The 22353-nt window shown below is 45.9% G+C and overlaps 1 protein-coding gene across 1 annotated transcript; it reads right to left on the bottom strand.

The window, feature by feature from the left end:
- Window positions 1-1537: 1537 nt before the first annotated feature.
- Window positions 1538-21303, bottom strand: ALDH8A1 (aldehyde dehydrogenase 8 family member A1). Its single transcript, XM_037045886.1, is given in 10 exon segments — window positions 1538-1809; window positions 1811-2092; window positions 2094-2171; window positions 8396-8557; window positions 9689-9945; window positions 14141-14290; window positions 15849-15965; window positions 15968-16003; window positions 17595-17742; window positions 21141-21303. Coding segments are annotated over 10 exon segments (1461 nt in total). The 5' UTR covers window positions 21279-21303; the 3' UTR covers window positions 1538-1716.
- Window positions 21304-22353: the final 1050 nt, after the last annotated feature.

Here is a 22353-nt window from a genome sequence, read left to right as displayed (position 1 = left end):
GCACAGGGAGCAAAGAGGTTCGGCTGACAGAGTTTGGAATCAAGATATGGCTTTTAGGTCTGAGAAGCAAGGATGACCTTCAGACAGACCAATTACAAGAATGAAGATGAAGATTCTTAGAGACTGAAGCTGCTGAAATTCCTCCTGCTGGTACTCAGAGTTGGTCTTAGGCTTAATTAATCAAGGTCAAGGGGCTTCAGCTGGGGAAGAGGGGCGGTAAGGAAAGGAGGGGAAAAGGAAAATAGAAGCTAGGAAGCAGATATGATCCAACACAGTCACTTGACTTCAAGGAGGCTTATATTTGTCAGCATTTGCGAACAAGCCAGCATATCCAAAACCCTATGCAAACTTATAAAGGTCAGTCTGTCACCCCTACTGACCTCCCCCATAAATTAGGCAACAAATACCCCAGAGTTCCAGGAAAACCTGGTTCCACTTCTGAAACTTGTTTTGAGCATCTTTCACGCGTCAGGCACCGTGTTATGAACTGAGACTTCAGGATGGATGAACACCTGCCTTGGGCTTCAGTTATTCCAGTCCTGTCGGGGGTCAGATGTGCAAACAGACCACTTAGGCAGTGTGGAGAGGGCTGTGCCAGAGGTATCCTTGGGTTGCTTGGACCAGCAGAGCAGAGCGGAAGAGAGGAGGGAACCGGCACGGCAGGAGGAGCCCCCACATCAGGTGTTCCCCACACCTACCTGGCTGCTCTGGAGCACAATCCAAGGCAGGTGTGAGATGACCAGAGATCAGGGCTTTGGAGTCAGAGCCCTGGGTTCAGGCCTCCCTCTGCCTCCCGCCTTCCGTGTGATCTCAAGGATGCTATTTAATCTCTATAAACCTCTGTCTCCCCTGATCACCAGGGCATCTGGAGAAAAAAAGCACTAAAAATACCTTTATTACTTAGTATAAGTCCATACTTGTAACAGGATGAGGAAAAGAAGGAAGAAGAAAGAGCAATTCAAAAAGAGGGTATGCCATACTGGTTACTAAAATTGCTTCGCATTTACCACTCTCTATATGATTAGTAAGTTGTAGGTCTCATTAGGTACACACCAAGATTTGGAACTGATTAGACTCCACAAGAGGTATGGGTCGGATTCTTCCTGTTGTTCTAAGTTTCTTCCCAAAGTAACAGTTATGTTATTTTCCCTTGTGCTTCTATAGGTATATTAATTGGGAGCTACCACACATGCCTTCTCTAACATACTCCATGCTGCATTCATCACTGACATTCATGGTCCGATCGCATAATGAAGGACGGTCAATTCGCAGCCTTGCTGCTGGCTGATGGACAGAGGCCCTTGGCAATCTCCCCAGAGGTGGGAAATTATGGTGATTTGTTTCTCTCTGGCTTTGTAGATTTTTTTTTAACCATCCATGTGCAAATGAAAAAAGTCTGATTATCTGTGAATTTCCAAGAATCGGATCAGAATGATTTTTTAAATCCCCGTGAAGATACAACACAGGAGGAGCCTGACAGTTGTTCAGCTTCCTTCTCGTGTCTTCCTCTACAGAAGGGCTCTCTTTGCCTTCCCCTTGAAAGCAGACAACTCTTCACCAGCAGGTAAAAATGCTAACTACTAAGGATAAGGTAGAGAGAAGCTCCTGCTGGGGCGAGACCTGGCTGGAATTGATGCCAGTACATCTATTGGCCGCATTGGGCCACTGACTGTCTGTAGCCAGGCATTGACCATAACAATTCTCCACTGGCCAAGGTCAGTGTTTAACAGCGACCGTTTTGATTTCAGTGAAGAAGTCGTAAGAGTCCTTGGCTCCCTCTCTGCCTATTCCAGAACTCTTCATCCCCCCCGAAGGGAAGGTTCAGCTCTCTGATGAGCCGGCAGTCGGTCCAGACCAAGCCTGACTGCAACTTCTTAGCCACCCGATGGACACGCCCCACATTGCTTGACCACACCGTCACTGCCAGCCCACGTTTAACACTGGTGGCTCTGCCAATCACTTCCTCTTCGCTCTCAAAGGGGACAACACACGTCACTGGACCAAATATCTCTTCCTTCATACAGCATGACTCATCCTTAATGTCTGTTATCACGGTGGGAAGCATAAAATAGCCTCCCTTATTTTCCAGGGGGGAGATTCAGTGTACCCACTCCCTCACCACACAGAATCCGGACCCCCTCGGCACAAGCTCTCTCAATGTAACTTCTGACCTGGGTGGGTAAAAACCGCGATTAGCAACATCTTACCATTTGCCTTCACACAAAGCAACACAAGATTCAGTATTTGCAAATCATCCAGGAAAGACATGTGAGGTCATTGCCGAGAAATCTAAGGTTATCTTGCCACTCAGCTGCTAAGACTGAGCGCTAAATATCACTTGGTCATTCAGCCCTTGTATGGAAAAGGAGTGAGCCGTTTACTTGATGTCCAGATGCCAGTCACTCAGATAAGCACTTTCTATATAGTCTCCCTGAATTCCCTCAAAAGCCTATTAGCTAGGTACTATTAGACCCCTACTTACTGATGATATCATTGAGCCTCAGAGAGGGTGAACATGTCACAAAACCTATAAACAGAAAAGCTAGAATTCACACTTAGGCATATTCAGTAGTTAAATACGCAAAAGAATATTTTCTCACTCTTTGAGAGACTATGTCCTCTGTGGAAAGTGTGAAGTTGAATGGTGTATAGGATTTAATTAAAGGTCAGGGTGCCCTTCAAATATCTGAGCTTCCAGACCAAGTAATTTCTCATTTCTAGTCTCATTACTGATAAGTAATATAGCATAGCTAACTATAATGGGAAATAAATTAGGCAATAAGTTAACCCAGTGACTCAAAGACAATGACAGATACTTATTAAAAATGGCTATGGAAATGCTCATTATAATAGTGATATATACATTTATATATAAAAATGTTGTTTAAGTCACAGTGATAGATGATGCTACCTCTGGGGGGTGTTATAAGCATGGGAGAAATTTTAAAAATCCCCAAAATTAAAAGTATAGAACAAGAGTCAAGTAATATACCAAAGGCAAGGTAAATTTTGAAATGCACTTTGGATTCCTACTTATCATTTATTGTCTGAAGATTCTGTCTCAGTGTTAAATTAGTTCTCCATTGTAGAACTATATTCAACACAGAGCTATATGTTTGCCGTTTAAATGTAAAAACAGTAATGTTATTTATTACCAAATTTGCTTCAATTTATAGATCACTTAATAAGCCATAAAGTCAGATTTTTTAAAGACCAGAACATCTGGTCCAGCTCTGTGGGCCCCCCTGCTCCACCCCTGCCCCTAACACTCATAACGATCTCAAAGCTTCCCAGAAGAGCCCCAGGCTGGTGTGTGGGCAGAGATTCAAGCAGATTTGGACTTCTCTTTCGCCCCACTCTCTTCCTCCTTCTGAAGCTACCCACCCGCGTTAATTTAAACATGCCCGAAGCAGCATCCTGGACAAGGGAAGTCTAGGCTCCATCCAGGACATTGGTCACAATTCCAACAGTGCCAGGACTGTTCCAGTGTTCCAACCAGCTTTACATGATCACGTGATTATCTCTGAGACACCTTGGGATCATCACATATGAACAGAAGTGTCAGTTTCCAATGGTGAATTTATCAAAATATTTGATGTGTAAGGTGACTCTTGCTGAACTGAATTCACTTTCCAGGGAACGTATCACTGAAAGATGGAATAATATCTATACTAGCAGCATCTTAGGAACTGAGGTTTTCAGTAAAATCTGGAAAAAAAACTCTCATGACTGGTAATATGCTATACAAGGTAATAAATTACTATTATAAAACTTTTTTGGAGCAGAGAATAGTTAGTACTTAGCAGCACAACTGTGTTCAAATTACTCACTAGCTAAGAAATTTTAAATGCTGTATGCCTCAGTTTCATCATCTGAAAAATAGGGTTGACACTGCCACATAGTCATGGGATTAAATAAAATATGTAAAACATTTAGCATAATACCTGGTACGTAGCAAGCCTTTTGAATGCTGTTGCTATAGATGAAGATGATAACATAATATGTGATCTGATACTTAGGAGCTGAGAGACTTTGGAGGTGTCCTCCGCTCTGTGGGTCAATTTGTTTAGCTGACAAAGGAGTTAGGAAACTGCAAGAGTGGACCTTAAAGCCTGGTCCTACTGGGGGAAGGAACTTCCTCCAGGCTTCCTCCAGCCCCATTGTAAACACTCAAGAATTCTATCTCACTATCCCACTTGCATTTATGGGAAGGCAGGCATATAGCCAGATTCTCTAGACAGCCAAATGGGGAAGGATTCAGGAGAGTAAAAAGAAAAACAAAGAACAACTCTCCGAAATAGGCCGTGGAGGCTTTCCTTCATTCCCTGAGGACAGAGTCACCTGCAATTCTTTGTGCATCTCCCGCGACCCCAAGGAAGCTGGGAAGTGCCACGCCCACTTAGGAGCATGCTACATGTCTGTGAATTCCTGAGCCTTTTGCCATTACAAAACAGCGTTTACATATTCTACTGGGATTCCTCGGTCACTGCACCACCAGCTATCATGACAATCACGCAGAAGTCGGATGGACACAAAGACCCCAGACTCCGCAGGACTAGTGTGATTTGGAGAAAACACAGACGCACTGTGGAGGAGACAAGGAACGCAGTGACAGCAGATGGGACCCTCCTCGGTGCACAGGCCCCAAAGCTTCCCTGTGAAGGACAGGGAACGATATCCCCTGCCTCCTCGATCCCAGATGGTTTGGGAGACTGAACTGAAGAGCCACGGTCTGAAAAGGCCAAGATGAGGGGATGCAGGGGAAACCAGGCTCTCCCTACATACCTTAACCTGGACTCAGATGAGAAGTAGCTGGCCTGGCAAAACCCACATGGGAGCTGGGTTGAGGCAGAGGAAATGGGCCTGGGGTGGGGGCTACCCAGAGCCTTCAGGTGGTGCATCTTCCTGCCTGTGCACAGGCACTAAGGGGACACACATGTGCCAAGGGAGGCCTCGGCTTCCTCCTGCCCTGGATACATTCTCAGTCTACAGCAGGTAATTTTTAGGAGCCACCAGGACACCCCATGTGTGCCTTGGGATCGCTGTCATTAGTCTCCAGCCACCAACTTACTAAAAAGAAGGGAATTTGGGTCTTCACTGTAGATCACTCAAAAAAGCTAAGTTTAAGGTGTACATTTTACTCTGGAAAAGAAATTTAGAAATTTTATACTAAAATATTTTGATACTGCAACTTAGTAAATCCTCTGTGTCCATGTTAGAGGTAATTAAAACCACTGGGAATCACCAAAACAAAACAAAAGTTTGATAATACGGAGGAATATGTTCTTTTCCACTAAAATGTGTCATAACTGAAATATTTTGGTACCTTTTTAAAAGTTGTTTTTTTAGAAAACAAGAACATTGGAGGGGCTAGAAATGTGGACTTACAGGTAATGTTCCACTTGACTTTTTGTAGTAATGCTGTAAAAATTCATCTCTAATGGATTTAGAAAAGAAGCTGATCATATTCTTGAAATTCTTTTTTTTCATAGAATTTAAAAAATCTTTATTCTAGTCTCAATGTGGTTTCTTCTAATTCTGTAGTTGTAGGACTTCCATGCAGCTCTATTTCTGGCAGTTCTGAACAATGGTTATTTTGTAGTGTAGTTGTAATTTTGATGTGGTTGTGTGAGGAGGCAAGCCAGGTGTACCTATGCCGCCATCTTGAATGGAAGTCTCTATTTTTTTAAATTTTTAGTTGGCATTTAAGAAGCTAGATTTTTATGCTATTGAGGTATTGAACACCAAATATTTTCCAAAAGATTTTTATGAAACTGGAATTCAATTCTAAAGCTGCCTGTGAAGTAAGCTGAAATAACCAATGGAAAGATGAAGCATTAAAGGAAAGTCTGAAGCAAAACCTCAAAGACTTGTATGTATTTGCATGGACTTTCTTTTGTTATTATAAATCAATGATCAGTGAAACCAGATGCTCCCTGCTTGTGTTCATGAGGCCAAAGAAAATGGAATCCTCATGTTTGGGGATTATACTGTAACTAAAACACAGGATGGAGTGTTAATTTAATCATTTGTCAAACAAACACTATGTGCCTTTTACATCCAGGTATTTTTTAGGATCTAAGGATTCAGTAGTGAATAAAACTGACTGTGAAGCTAGCATTCTAGCCAAAGACAATAAAGGAATAAATACTATGTAGTATATCTCAGGTGATAGTAAAAGTCATGGAGAAAAATAAAGCAGCAAAGAGGCAGAGGAAGTTCTGGGGGTGTGATTTTATGTGGGGTGAGCAGGCAAGTACTCATACGGACGGTAACATTTGATCTAAGGAGAGAACCAAGCAAACCTCTGAAGGAAGAAAGTTCTAGGGGGTGTGGACAGCAAGAGCAAAGGCCAAAAGGAAGGAGTGAGCTGATATTTTTGAGGAAGACTAGGGAGGCCAGCACGCAGCAGTGGACTGAGGGAGGCCAAGGCTGATGGACACAACAAGGGACAAAGGTTAACAGGGGACAGGAGACAGTTTCGAGGGTCATTCTAAAGACTCAGGCTTGACTGTGAGCAAGATAAGGATCATACAGATGATACATCATACAGATGTATCAAATAACTATGATACTAAAGTGAAGGTTATAAAGTAATTTGGCTAATCTGGAAATATCAGCATAGACACAGGACAGTCTCAAAAGGGCAGTGAGTGAGCTCAGCACACCAGGTTTTAAGTTACCACCTCCTAAATGCCATTGTCATCATGGGACATTTAATGGGCACCCACAGGGCCAGGTGCTGGCCTTGATTACCCTTCCCCACTGAAAGGAGCCAGGGCTCTGTAGGGCGAGGTCCCATTGCCCGTGTGGGGAAGAGCAACTTGGGTGGCTGAGGCTGCTTACTGTCAGCGAGCAGAGAGGCCTGCGGAGGGCCTCCAGTGGAGCTCAGGGGGACAGGGAGGCAGGCTAAAGTGGGGGGGGGGGGGGCACCGTAGGCAAGCAGGGTCATGCTGAGCATCAAAACTATGACATGAAAGCCCACAGAAAAATCAAATATTTTGATTGGCTTCACTGATCTATCTCCCTCACTGAGTAAATGAAATAGTGAGTATGGGACAACAGAAAAAATCGGTTTCTCCGCTGGTCGATATAAAGAGAACTTGGAACCTCGGGCGAGTAGTGACTTGCAGAGGGGACTTCAGACTGTTGCACACCCCTGAGTCTGCTGCGAGAGGCTTCTGGAAGGGAATTTTTGTTGCACAGGAAGCAGACAGCACATGCTTACGCTGCTTTCACCAGTTATTTGCAGGTGAGGGTGGGCAGGCACGGAGGCCTGGGGTCTAGAACAGTCAGACAAGAGCAGGCAAAGGGACCCCTGGTGTCTGGTGATTCCTCATTCTGTGACAACTGCAGGTCCCAGGGGCACTCTGGGGACTGCTGCCTAAGCACCTGCAGTCTCACAGGTGAATTCAACTGGAGGGAGACACAGCCATGCTGGCCAGCCTCACTTCAAATAAGTGACCACTGAGGACAAGCTTCAGGGAGCCCTTGGAGCTGCCCTGCCCACAACATAGTCATTTCCAAGGCCATCCTCTCTCGTGATCTCCTGCCAGACTATTCCACAGCTCCTCCTCCCTCCTGAATCCTCCAACACCTTCTCCCCTCCTCACCTGCTTCACTGAGAAAACAGGAGAAAGAAGAAGACACCATCAAGCTACATTACCTTCCCACCTATGAGCATCCATGCTTCACAATATTGTGAAGGTCAAAGTCGCAATGTGGTAAGTCTGCCGAATTGGTGCAGTGCTAGGACTGTCTACAAACTTACCTAAAAGCTCTGCTGCTTACTGGCTGACTGGTGCATATTTTCCTTGGCGAGCCTTCATTACTGCAACTGAAGACAAGATCCTTCTAGTACCCAAATCTATGACTTATTTGGGGAGGGGCCACATCAGGTAATAAGATGACCTTAGAGATCTAAATTTCATAAGCCACCCAAAGGCCACCAATGGCTTCTCCCACACAGGCCACCCCTTGTCACTCCACTAAGGTCACATACTTTGGAGCGTGTACCGTGGCACTTGTGGAACGCCATCTGCTATAAGCCAGAGGCAGATCCCTTCCCTCCAGGAACATTTACTGATGGAAATTCTTGCCACCCTTGATTCCCATCATTTTGACCTTCATGCTGTGAAAGTTTCCATTCTCACTCTTCCTGCTGACTTCTCAAGACTGTTCATTTCACCTCAGAGCTGCTTTAAATCTGGACAATTCACAGCCAACATGTTTGGACTCCATATCCAGAGACAATTCCCCACAGGTCATAGTTGTTGAAAAGCAAGGCAGTAGCTGACAGCATTTCAAGGCACATTCAGACAGGTGCTATGCTTGCACTGAGCTTCTCTCCCAGCATGACCTCTTTCCATAACGTACGTGGCAAGGACTTGCTTACCTTCTCCAGATGGGTTCTGCTTATCAGGGCACCCATGCTGGCCGACGGGTCAGAGGGGACGCCAACTTTCCACATTCTGGTAGCTGCTACGAACCTCTTTAAAAACTCACTCTAGATCCTCTTGTGGACAAAGATCCTGCTGGTACAGAGGCAGATTTCACCCTGCCAAGGAGGACACAGGAGGACAAGGACAGGGCTGGAGGACACGCTCCTCTGTGGGTAGGTCACGCTGCACTCTGAGCACCAGTGTGCGTATGTATAGAAAAGCCACTTGCTATAGAAACTTCTGGGAGAGAAATAGTTACAATCATAATGACTATGAAAAAGCCATCAATGGCTTAAGCCGTCATAATTATTGTAAGGGATGTTTTTATTCTAGACTCACAAAACCCTATTGGAAGGCATTATTAGTGCCATTTCCATAATTTACTGGCAAAAAAAGGAAGTTTCGAAAGGCTATGCAAATTATTCAAGTTAAGTTAAATAAAGACACATCTCATTCCACCCATCTTTCCTTCTACGGAAAGTTCTAACTCTTTGGCTTAAGTCTTTGTTTTTTTGATACAAATTTTTAAAAACACACCCTTTGGAGAAAGGCATTCGGGTCTACACACACCTGCACCACCCTCGGCACTGCCCTGGGTGCTGAGGCTAACGGGCTGCACAGGTGCGGGCGCAGCGGCCGCCTGCAGGACACCTGCAGGACACCTGCAGGCTAGGCCATCCACTCCCGTGTCCTTCACCCCTTAGGATGCTATGGTCTTCAAGACTCTGATGAGAACTGTGGACCCCAGGAAAACATCTGCTACAGTTTCAGGGGGTGCAAAGTTGCCCTGAAGTTCATCCATGACTCTAAGGTAAGAAACCAGCTCTAGACCGGTTCCATTACTTACTTGTATATTTGGGAATGCATTCGGGTTGCTTTTGGGGAGAGAATAAGGTTTCCTGGAAGTAGGACATCTGGACAGCAGGAAGAGCCTAGGGGCAACTCTATGAATTCAAGTCTGGAGTAGCAAAAAGCAATCATTTTGCCCACGGCAGCCCCCTGAGAAAACTCGTGTAATTCAAGAAAAGGAGCTCACTGAACAGAAGCTGTGACCCAACAAGGCCACAGATGGACACTGAGGTTGAACAGATGAAGTAACTCGAAGTTAATGACTGTCCTTCCACTGAAATAGCACTGGGTTGACTCACTCACTCCTGGCTTTGCACTGTGCTGGCACAGGTCCTGCTTGGCGGGGCAACAGAGTTAAAAGAAACAACAAACAAACAAACACAACCCAGAGGACATACCTGGTTGGCAAAGCTAGACCTGACGGTGGTAGGAACACACTCGTCCAGGTTGGCATCCTCAAAGACGATGGCGGGGTTCTTGCCCCCCAGCTCCAGGGAGAGCTTCTTGCAGTGGGGAGCACTCCGATGCATGATCCGCTCAGCGGTGGGCTGGCTCCCGGTGAAGGAGATGAGGGGCACCTCCAGGTGGGACACCAGGGCCTCGCCCACCCTGGGCCCTGTTCCGAACACCATATTTACCACACCCGGTGGCACACCTGGATGGGAAACAGTATCCGCTACAGAAAGCCTTCTCCGTATGTGGAGGACTTCAGGTCGTATGGAGATTCCCTTCGAAAGTCCAGTAGGTGGGAATGAACTCTCGCAGCTCTCCCTGGTTTACTAAGGGAAGGAAGGACAGCAGCAACATCTCCACCTGGCAGACTCCTAGACGGAACCTCTCCGGGTGCTTTGCCCTACAAAAGTGCAGGGTACAGTACACCATTCTGCACCGTTCACTCCATAAAACCGACTAGGCCTTGGGGGCTGAGGATGCAGAGACGTCCCCAGGTAGGTCAAGCCCTGTGAGGGAAGAGAGCCCTGCTTCAAGTAGGCATCAGGAGTCACCATTCAGTGTAAAAATGTTAGTAGAGGGGAATGAAGATTCTCCAAGATCCAGAGAAGAGTTTGACGATCTTGGCCCAGGGGAGTGAAGGAGGGGTCCAGCCTAGGAAAGTGAGTTTTCGGTTGAACGGCCTGTGCCCCATGATAGAGACGCACCACCTCACCCTAGGACTGATTTAGTGCCAAGAACACTCACAAATAAATGTTTCAATCTTTTCTATCATCAGGCCCTACTCCCTGCGTCTCAGGAATTTAAGTACTTATGCATTTTGGGGGGTGACCTGCTGTCTATTACCTACCTTCCTGCTGTCTATTACCTACCTTCCTGCTGTCTATTACCTATCTTCCTGCTGTCTATTACCTACTCACCACTAGAAGGTGAGAGCAGAAACAGCATCTCTCGGGGCGGCGGAGGTTCCACTCTCCATTGCGTGTGCTCCTGCATGCAGCCTAGCTTGCCACGCAGAGTTAACACCAGCGAGTGCTAATTCACATTCACGGGGTGCTTACTGCGGGTCAGTCAGTGCTGTGAGTGGTCTGCCCCTCTAGACCTGCCAACACCTTCATCAGGTAGGTAGTATGAATGCCCTCACTTCATCCATGAGAAAACTGAGGCGCACTGAAGTTAAATAACAAGCAATAAGAGGCAACACTGGGTGTAGAAGGTCAAGACAGAATTGTTAAGTAAGTAGATGAATGGATGCTTAGTGTACTTTATGCAAATTAGAAATGGTTCTTGACTTTGGAAAACGTCAAGTGTCCAGAAAAAAAACAACAACTATGAGCAATTTGTGTTGTGTCCTGAACATTCTTAGGGTTGGCCCGGAGGTGGTCGAGTTTATGCCCTCAGTGTTCTCTGGCTTGAGGTAGAGCAGGGGCAGAAACCGCCCCCCAACCCACCCCCATCCCCACCCTACACAGGGGGGCTTTAAAGTGCTTCCCACACCTAGCATTGCTCCCTCGCTCCAGGTCAGGCACTCTCCCTTTTGGAGTAAAACATTCTCTCCAAAAATATGCTTTTAAAGTATACATAATAATTTTACACTGGTGACCCATTATCATGCAGAACACCTGCCCACAGAGCCATAGCCTTGGCCTGATTGCCTTGAGGGTTCAGCCGAGGCCCATTCAGGTGGGGCCCCAAAGAGACAGGGAGGAAGCTTCAGGGAATCACGATGATGTCCACAGAGCCTCACTCCCAGTGATGCCACCTCTACACCCAGCCTGCGCCCTGGTTGATATCCAGCTCAGGTCGGACTTCTGGGCCATCCGGCACTGCCAGCTGAGGGCAGGCCCAGAGCCAGGCACCAGGGGAAAGCAGCTGGGCCCGGGGGTGGGGGCAAAGAAGATGCTGGGCAAGAGGTCCTCCCCCTGACTGATGGGAGGAAAACAAGAACAAGTTTCCCACCATTGGCAAGTCGGGGCCCTGTGTCTCCATGAAATGACAGGCAGGTGGATATTTGTCGGATATTTGGGAGCAGTGGGAGGGGGACACAGTGGGCACAAGAAGGTGGACTCTTCGGTGTTATAAACCCTGAAGACAAAAAATGGGTTGAATCACATGTAAAGTTTACAGTAGCATTCTAACCAAGGGAGAGCGGAAACGTGGGGACACCTCCTATTTATCCCCACAGGACAATGAGCTGGTTCCAGCCGGCACTGCCATCTTGATCACACGTTCTTGAGCCCCAGTGTCAGAGCCACCTATTGGCCACTGTTTCTCAGTCCTGTGACGACATTCTTTTTAAAGGAATATCTGAGTTCTACTCTTGGGAGATTCCATTTGTAAGAGAAGGGAGGCGATTTAACGGGCAAATAACCACTGGTAAAACTTGGGATGGGTGTTAGCAGAACAAAGCCCCTTCAAAGCTGGGATGTGGCTGGGTGACAAGAAAAAACTGAAGCTTAAATAGATCAGAACGAAAACCAATATAGGAAGAACTCAGAAAACCTTATCAGTGGACAGTCCAGAAATGAGGGCAAACATTGGTGCCCCCAAGAAAGAAAATGAATACTCTAGGACTCCCAAAGAGACATTCACTGAACACTTTTAAAAATTATTTTATTTCAAAGGAATGTCATCTGTCAAGTCTGTCTGGACACCTGGGACTGGGGGAGCTAGCTCTGGAAACACCCTGAATGTACCTGGAGGTGACCTCAGCTTTCTCCTCCCTGCACTGTTAGAGGTTTCTCTCAAAGGGCTCTGAAGCAGGATTGTGTAGTGGTGATTCACGCCTCCTCCAACCCCAGGGGAGAAACTGAAGGCTCACACGGGCACAAGCTGGGCATCCTCTTCTCAGTGTTTGTTAGAGGAGGGAAGCATAGCAAAGCCAGCCTGGGGACAGGGGGCAGGATCATAAGTTTAGCCGCTTGTAAGAAGTAAGAGGAATGTTGTGCAAACAGATGGAAACATAAAGTGCTCACCCAGGCCAGACTCTGGACTCTGTGACTGGGGAGAGTGGTTAGGGAAGAGAAGTCATCCTCAGTGAAGAGGTGGTTGAGTTCAGAAAACAGCGGTGTCTGGAACAGCACCTTCCCAAGTGCACCGCGCCCTCCGCAGTGTGGATCAAAGCAGAGTTTGGGTTCCCCTCCTGTCTCATGCTAGGAAATCCACCTACAGTCCAAAGGAAGGGAGGAAATGCCTCGGACCTTTGCAGACACTACAGACTCAATTTTGTAAAACCTGGGATTAAAGCATGATCCCTGTGCGAGGGAGAGATGACACAGTCTGGAACACGAGAGAGGGAGGCACATTCCTGTCATATACCTGGAAAGGGCTGGGGCGCCTGCAGATGGAGCCCCCCAGAGGAACGGGGCTCCCTCCCCCTAGGGGACACATGGCAATGGGCAGCCAAACCAGAGCCACAAGGCCCTTCCTTAAACAGGCACGGTTTAACCTGCCATTGAAATCTTAAAGAACTGGCACACCTTTTCTAGAATCCTCTGTGTATATTTTTGCTTTGAGGGAAAAGGTATCCAGCAGAGACAGAGAGAAAGATGGGCTCTTCCCAAACGCCCACTCAGTGGACACAGACAGGGGGCAGCAGTGTCTTCTCTGTGGGCTTGAAGGAGGCGGGCACAGCACAGACCAACAGGGCCTGCAAGACAGCCCCTTCCCCACCCCAACCCCCATCCTTTCTACCCAAGCTGTGAGACAAGAGCTGAGGGCCCTAACAGCCAGGGCCTTTCTCATGGGGTACAGGACAGGCCTCTGCTTCCTTCCAACCCCCGTGCAGCGTCAGGTTGAACACCCCGGAACTAAACCAGGAACACACGCTGAACGTAGCCATTACAATAGTATCAGAAAGAGGACAAGAAGCCAGATTACATCAGCCCCTGAGTAGTGATTCCAAACTCAGGGAAAACTGAGGAATGTATTTCAGATCCCTCGAAAATGAGCTATTTCTATCAGGTATTCTACAGCCATACAAAGAGGGCCTAGTAATATCCTTATTTTCAGAAAGATGAGCTTGTGGTTCCAACACAAGATTTAAATTGACTGTCACAGACGCCGTCTGCAGCAGGCTGCTCTGTGGTTTGTTGGGCTCCTTCAGCCTGAGTTGGGTCCCTGTCCTGTGCTGGTTGCGCCAGCGACCCCTGGCGGGACGAACGGTCCTACAGCAGCACAACCTGCGGTTGAACAGAGCAAACCCCGTGGATGAAGGGGATTTCTCAGAAAAGGAACTGCGAGACAAAAACCAGAGATGTCAGTGGGATCTGTTTTGCTGCTGAACAGATTCCTATAGAAATAACTTTTTGCAAGTCAGTGACCCTCGGGGGTGGGGGTTAAAGCGTGCAAAATGCAGAGCCTCAAGGCTGATCCCCAATCAGACTCGAACACCCCGTTACCTGCTTTCTCCAGGAGTTTGCACATCACCCACGCAGTCACTGAAGTCAGCTCACTGGGCTTGGCTATCACCGTGTTGCCCGCAGCAGTCGCCGGAGCGATCTTCCAGGTCAGCAAGTAGAGCGGCCAGTTCCAGGGACTGATCAGCCCAGCTGGCAGAGAGCAGAGGCAGTGCCAACGGTCACTCGACCCTCAAAGCGGACCAGCCCGGTAGGGATGGCTAACCGGGACCTTCCTGCTGAATGAAACTTCAGCTCCTAAAACCCCAAACTTGGCTTATTTGTAGCTAACTTCCTGGAAATCACTCAAATGTACCACAGACAACTGTGTCCTTTAAAAGTATGATGACTGACAATTATATTTATGAACAACAGTAACTTTCAGGGCTCAATGGCTGTCACTCGTCACTGAATATTTTCATACAGTGGCAAGTTCGGACATCTATGGACTGATCTTCAGGTGGGGGTGGGCCTCTCCCTCCTCATCTTTAAACTGTGCAGACACCATTGCTCCAAAACCGCTTCATCTCTTTTTCCAATCTGTTATGCATCGAGTCATAAAATCTCAAGCTTTTAAGAATTATTTGTGAAATAAGAGCAAATATATTCTGAGACAGTGAAATCCATTTTAGCTAGCCAGAGGATTTTTGCATACAATCCTGATTGTATCCTGATCGGACAGGCTTTCTGGACAAGTAACAGAGGCAGCAAGTAGCCTGTGACTCCCTGTAACAATACACAAGCGTCCAGCCTCCCAACCAGGAAACACGGGTAAAAATGAAAGCTGCCTTATAAATAAGTAAATGAATTCACCTTATTTTATAACCTGCCTTCGGTTCTGTCCCATAAAGGTAAATATATTTTATATTATTAAGTTTCCCATTGAAAAATCTTTAAGGGGTAACAGAATTTTTGCACCATTATAATATGTCAGCACATTATAGGAAGAGGTCTGAGTTTTTTATATGCCTTGGAAATACCATTTCTGAAGGGTTCTAATAAAGTGGTGAAATGTCCCGTTTTCTTTCCTTTTAACTTATATTCCTCCATCCCACCATAAAATGTAATTAGTAAAATATGTATAGTTGAGGTTTTTTTCTGTGGAAACAGTGGCATCTAGTGGATATTTTGGGTAATTGCATATATTTAAGGGTCCTCAAAGGGCAGGAAACAAAAAACCAAATGAGGAAAGTATGTAGATATGTAGTCAAGGAAAGTATGTAGTCAAGGCTAATTTACCACTTTCCTGGCACTGTTATAAGTATTCTACACTTATTGGCTTGTTTAATTTATATAAAAAATAAAAAGACATAATTAGACTCTGTTCCCCGTTTTTCAGATGAGAACACTGAAGTGCACAAAGGCTGTGTCACTGGCCGTCACATACCCAGAGGCCATGCTCTTCACCACAACACTCTCCAGAAGCAGACTTTGTTTTTTAAGTTGCGAAGGGAAAATATTGGCTTGTGAATTTCCTCGAAGCACCATTCTTTTCCCTGTGATTTCCTAAGGACAACCTTCCAGGAATAAGCAGAGAATTTCACACAAAGAAAATAAACTAGAAATCGATTTTTAAGTCCAATGCTGTATCAAAGTAGAAGAAATCAGCTCCTTCCTTTTCCTTAATCTGTTCCTTGAGATCAGTTCAATGGAACTGACCAAGCATCTCTATCTGCAACCTTGGTCCAGCCTTGCACTGAGCGGCACTTACCGGTCCCCACGGGGGTCCGCACGGGATAGTGCAGACAGTCCATGTGGTCCATCTGGGTGCACTCAGGTGTGTGGTGGAGGATGGAGGAGGCAAAGAACCGGAAGCTCTGAACAGACCAGGAATGTCCATGGCTCTTGCCAGCACTATGGTTTTTCCTGTAAGGAGTCAACAACAGAAAGCACAGTCAGCCCTGGCTGGTGGAGCTCAGTGGATTGGGCTCGGGCCTGCAAACCACACGATCACGGATTGATTCCCAGTCAGGGCACATGCCTGGGTTGCAGGCCAGTTCCCACTAGGGGACACACGAGAGGCAACCACGCATTGATATTTCTCTCCCTCTCTTCTTCCCTTCCCCTCTAAAGATAAATAAATTAAATATTTTTTTTAAAAGAAAGCACAGTCAGTGGATTTCCCCATGGACAGTGGAGACACTATCCTGCAGAAGTTGCCTCCGGTCCTTCCAGCCTGGGACGGACATTCATTGAATAGACAAAGCTTAGACAAAACCATGCAATAATTACATATGTGGTTATAAGATGAGGTGGGAGGTGGTTAAAGTTGGGTCCAATAATGTTTGCTTTATGGACCGAGCAATTCAGAGCCATCCTCATGATCTTGCCAGACGCTAGCACTTCACCCACACCAGCTCTGTCATTTCAGAGCTGCAAGCTTTGTACATGCTACAGAGGGGTTGGAAGCGTGGGTGTAAAGACAGCTGTCTTTGCACATCACAGAAAACCACTTTGATAAACACGTGATGTGTATTAAATGTCCCTCCAACACACAGTGGAGTTGTTAAGACAGACACGTGGCAGAACAACAATGGGGACCCCTGGTGTGGGATACCGTGTGGCACTTGGTCACCCATCATGTGGCCCACACACATCTAGGGCCCTGGACTGAACAGAAACCCCTAAGCCGACCTGGCTTGTTACTTAGTAACCCTGAGTGAGGCAGGAACACTGCAGTGTCAGCAGCTCGGGCAGTAAACATTTCCTTCTGAAGGGCTTGGGGCAGTGCTGGGGCAGGGCACTTGGGGTCCAGGCTGCAGCCTAACTCTACGCTGGTTCACATCAGGCGTACAATTTTAAACAATCTGGGCTTTTCCTAGCAGATATTATTGCGAGGATTTACAGACATTTACTCCCTTACCCTCACTTCTGGGAAGGAGTTTCAAAAAACTGGGAAATGGTGTCAGAAGTAGAGGGGTGGTATCTCAGACATCTTTCTGAGTGATGCCGCTGTGCGACTGCGCTTCAAATTATCTCTGCTTTGCAATTCTCGACGTAGAGTTGGTGGAAGATGCACGATCAGCCCTGGTTCCTCCTCTCGCCACAGATCCATGACCTGAGACACACATCTTTGAAGTTCTTTCCACCAAAGAGAGTGTACTTATTTCCCTGACCCTTGAACTTGGTTTGGGCGGGGACTCGCTTTGGCCTGCAGAGGCCTTGGGTAGCTTGGCGTCCATGTCTCCCTCTGCCAAAGAAGCACGCCAGCTTCCTGATGGTCGCAGCAGGGGTAACGTGAAGAAAGTGCCCAGTTCCATGCATTACGGTTAAGAGGCAAGAGATCGGCTGACAAACTGGAAGGAGGGGATGAATCCCAGCATCTGCATGATGGATTGCACTTTCCCTAAAGCGCTCAGTAAGAGTTGGCTGAACGAAGCCACCTGCCACTGCTAGAGAGAGGGCCCAGAAGACAAGAGGCGGGGCAGAGACAGCTCTGCAGAGCGCGCGAGCTCACCTTGGTCCTTAGATTCTGCCTGAGCCAGCTCCTCCAGAGACTGTTCCAGCAAGTCCGCCAGCCGGTGCAGCACCTGCGAGCGCTCCTGCGGGCTGCGGGACGCCCAGGCGGGGAATGCGGCTCTGGCGGCCTCCACCGCAGCCTCCACCTTTGAGGAGCAGCAAGTGGGGGAGGGTCACTTTAAAACTGTTCCTCCCGGGGGGGGGGGGGGGTGCATGAATCCAGAATCCATACACGCCAATTGTTTTCCTGCCTAATTTCAAGTATCCAACACTTCCCAGGGCTGACTTACCCACAAGGTGGTGTTCACGTGACCAGCACAGCAGAAGCACCACAAAAAAACAGAGAAAAATGCTCCATTTGGACCGATGCATCCAGAATATGCAGTCAGATAATTAGAAAGCAGCTATTTGAATGGTAACAGATGTACATTTTCAATCATTTCAAAATACAGATTTTTAAAAATATATGAGAGAGGAAATGGGATGAGTAGAATCTCTAAACTCCTATTTCAGCTCTGACATGTCGGGTAAAATCTCAAATTTTGTTTGGAATCTCTGTCATCTAACTTGGAATGACCAGTCATATTGGTAATTTACCAGCTAATTTTTATATATAAGGAAATATGCTAAATGCTTTACACAAATTACTTCATTTAACTCCCTTTAAAATTCTGTAACATGAGTCTTTCATTTAACTCCTTTTAAAATTCATGTAACATTTGCAGATGAAAAAAAAACCCCTGAAGCGCAGAGAGCTCAAGCAACTAGCCAGAGGTCACGCAGCCAATAATGCGCAGAAGCAAGATTCGAACTCAGATCTCTGTGGCTGCTAAGACCACCAGCTGGCCTGCTCTGGCATAACCATAGTCCCTGCTCCCTGCTCCCTGCCTCTCTCTGCCCAATGAAAGTGCCCTCTGTTGGAGAGAAGGGTCTCTATGGCTGAACAGTTAGCCTGGGGACGCAGTTTGAGAGCTTTTTCCAAAAGGAAATAATATACGGGAAGTTGTGTGCAAGGCCAATTAATGCAGGCAGAATCAACTTGCAGGTGTCTGCCACCCTTCTCTCTGGGGCAATGCCAAGCAATCAATGCCTTTTCTAGAGGTAGCGATTCCACAGACTGCGTTCCACGCTCTCCGCTCTCACTTTATGACCTTTTCCCACCACTGGGCCCCCAGGCTCAGCCCCAGAATCCTCTCCCACCGGCTCTTCGGGCAGCCAGAGCGCGGTTCCTGTATCACGTGATCTGACAACTCTGCCACCGGAGCTTACTCGAGCCCTCTTCTCCAAACCCTGATCTACACTTCTCTCCCGTTCTTTTCATGTGAACAAAGTCACTCCCAGAGAGCTGAAATAAGGTATTAAATGATACTCGTCTTAATGAGAAATTTCTGGAAAGGTGATGGTTTCATCTCAAAAACTGAATCTCCAATATGAACCTGCAGAGAGGACCAGAAAGACGAGTGGGCCTTAGCGATCTCCACCACAAAGGGCAGACTCGTGGACACCCTGCTGCCAGCCAATAGGAGAAGCATTCTTGCTACAGTAGTCGGAACAAAAGCCTAATCTTACAGCTGTCAACGTAAAAATATAATCTTCCTAGTCATGTAAAGCCTAGTTCTTTTCATAAGCAGAAAACTCAGTTCCAGACATATTTTCTAAATTGTTTTATGTCATATGTCTTATGTCCCTTTAATATAGAATACAGATTAACCTACTAAACCATATTATAGTATTACATACAAATGTGTACAGTGTCAGCAAACAAATAATACTTAGAACACTTTCTATACGCCACACACTAAGGGTTTTACGTCAACCAGTCTAGTTAATCCTCAGAACAACACTAGGAAGTAGATATGATTATCCCCATTTCCCAGAGAAGGAGACTGAGGTACAAGGAAGTTCAGCTCTAGGTCAAGACCACAGATAACTAAGTGGTACAGGTGGGCTTTTAAGCCAGGCTGTTGTACTCCAGTCTGTGCTTTTGACTGCAAAGCTCTAATACGAATGCCATCACACCACATGTGTGTGTGTGTGTGTGTGTGTGTGCGCGCGCGCGCGTATGCAGAGAGAGAGAGGGGCCACTGATCAAAGCCTGGGAAATCAGAGTGTCAGCACACTGTCCTCTGTAAAATAAGGGCGATGGCAGAGTTTAGTTTGTAGGTTAAACTCATAGGTCACTCATATTTGGGACAATTTATATTAAGGAGCTTAGTGTATGCGAAGCAAATAACAAAAACTGAATAAATGGGATCCACTGTGAGCAGCACCAGTGGCACCTTCTGTGAGTGAATTTTAGGGAAATAGGGCAAGTAGTTTGTACAGTGACCATATTTCTCAAGCCAGGAAACAATAGGATTTATGGGATCAAGTAGAATATTTGCAAGTCACATAGTTAGGAAATCCAAAACATTTAATCCCCTACTAGCAGGTGCATCCATAAATCAAAAATGCATATGCCATTCACTGCAAAAAAATATTTCAACTGAATTTGCCATATTTTTCATTTTTAACTTCACTTTGGGAAACATTCTGAGACAAGGAGGGCTGGAAAACACAGAGATGGATTTCTCACAACTATCCAATGTCATCTAAAACAAACAAAAGTGGGGGTACAACATTAGCAAATATTTGCAACCTTTAATTCACAAGTCAAGGCTCTTTTTAATGCAAAACAGACTTAAAATATTAACACAGAAAAATAACAGCTAGTTCTCCCACAAAAAAACTTGCATATTGTACTTCATTATATATTAAGGCCACAATTATCTTACATAATCTAGCTCCCTGTGCTTTAAAAAAGTTACTACAAATTCATTAGGCATTAGACGACTTTACATATATCAGTCACATTTATCAGCCCAGATATATTTTCATTCTCGGTGTAGTAAATGATAACTAATAAAGTATATTTCAAATACTTTACAAACTTCTTCAAATAAAATTAATTCTACATCACTAAAAATTTTAAATGTCCATGACATTAAACACTCATTGAGTAAGAAAAAGGATGCTGCTAAATTTAACTCTAAAAATGCATGAAAATTTGATTTGAATTTCACCATTGCATGATCATTTTTATTGTACTAGGTATTTTGAAAAAGTGAAGAATTATGAGAGGGTAACATAGAATAAATGCCAGGGGTTTCTAATTTTATGTTGTAATAAAGTAACATGTTCTTTTAGAAATCCATGGACATAATGGCAAGTTTAGGCAACACTTGGTAGAGAAGAGGGAGCATTAATAATTCTTACAAATAGTACATTTTACTAGACACCAACTAAGAAATGTCTGAGAATTGTGTCTGTGTCTTAGGCCGCCTAGACTAATGACTTGCTTCTACAAATAATAACCTGAGGTTTGTTCGTTTTATCTATCTGTCCAGTTACAAAGTAAACTTTCCTAAAACTAAAATCTGCCTGCTGCTACTATGTAACAAGTCTACACTTTTTCCCAGCCCCACTCTGCTTCTAGAAAATCAAGTGACACAATTCACTTACATCTAAAGACCGTTTGGATCTTCTGTATGTGAAGGATACTCACCTATTCTTTCCCACTGTTTGGCACCCTGCAGTACGCCTCCCCTGTAGACCGGTTGTCAGAGTCGATCTATGAGCTACAGGGCAAAAATTTTCCACCTATGAAGTTTTCCAACATCAAAAGTGTCTTCGTTCCAGCCATAGGTAGACCAACTCCTGACGTTCTCCTTGACAGTTGTCCCCTTAGGTTATGCCCACTCTCCCGCTACCCCGGAGTTACTCTCCTCCTCACTGCCAGCCCCAGCACTTTCATTTGCCAGTCAGTGAAAGGGGAGCTGGCCTGACACTCAGGGACTATTCCAGTCTCCAAACTCTGAATGGAGTTCTCAAGTATTTCAGACTTCGAGTACATTATGAGAAATGGACAATATGTTAAACTAGTATCAGCTTGCATGTTCACGGGACTTTCGAATTCTTAGAAGGCACCTTGGCTGGTGTGGCTCAGTGGACTGAGTGCTGGCCTGTGAACAGGGGTAACCTTCTCAATTCCTGGTCAGGGCACAAGCCTGGGTTGTAGGCCAGGTCCCCAGCTGAGGGCATGCGAGAGGCAACTGATCTATGTATCTCCCCTGTTCCTCTCCCTCTTTTTCTCCCTCCCTTCCCCTCTCTCTAAAAGTAAATAAATAAAATCTTTTTAAAAATAAATTCTTAGAAGATTTGTGTGTGTTTCGTGTTATTGGGCTCACACTGTAAACTACATGACTCAAATATTGATTGAACACCCAGGCCCTGAAGCAAGTCCTTTCCATGTATTTACTCATTTATTCCACATGACACTCTTCTATAAAGCAAGTGTGATTACCTCCCCAATTTTGTAGAAGAAGCTGAGCCTCAGAGAGGTTAACTTGTCTGTGATTGCATCATAATCAGTCAAGGATGAACTTCTACCCTTTTGTCTCTAAACCACGTGCTTTTTCTTCAACGCATCTCTGCCTGCACCCCACGAAGGTGACTGAGCACAGACCCTGTTTCCCACAGCCTGCCGGCTTCTCTGCTTTGGCTGCCTTCCCTCAGAAGGACCTCTCCATCCTCAACACAGGACTGCTGAGGCAGTCCCACCTTCCTGGACATACCGTGGAGACAAAGACACAAACCGTAAATCTGTGTGAGATACAACACACACAAGATTCACATCCATCAGACATGCAAGAATTTCTACAAATTGGTGAGAGAAATGAACAACCCAACAGAAAAGAGTAAGCTCTGGACCCCCAGGC

The sequence above is a fragment of the Sturnira hondurensis genome, unplaced genomic scaffold (assembly GCF_014824575.4).
Source record: "Sturnira hondurensis isolate 20B ecotype Veracruz unplaced genomic scaffold, ASM1482457v3 Scaffold0004474, whole genome shotgun sequence".
NCBI classification, from domain to species: Eukaryota; Metazoa; Chordata; class Mammalia; order Chiroptera; family Phyllostomidae; genus Sturnira; species Sturnira hondurensis.
This window is presented reverse-complemented; position numbering and strand designations above follow the sequence as displayed.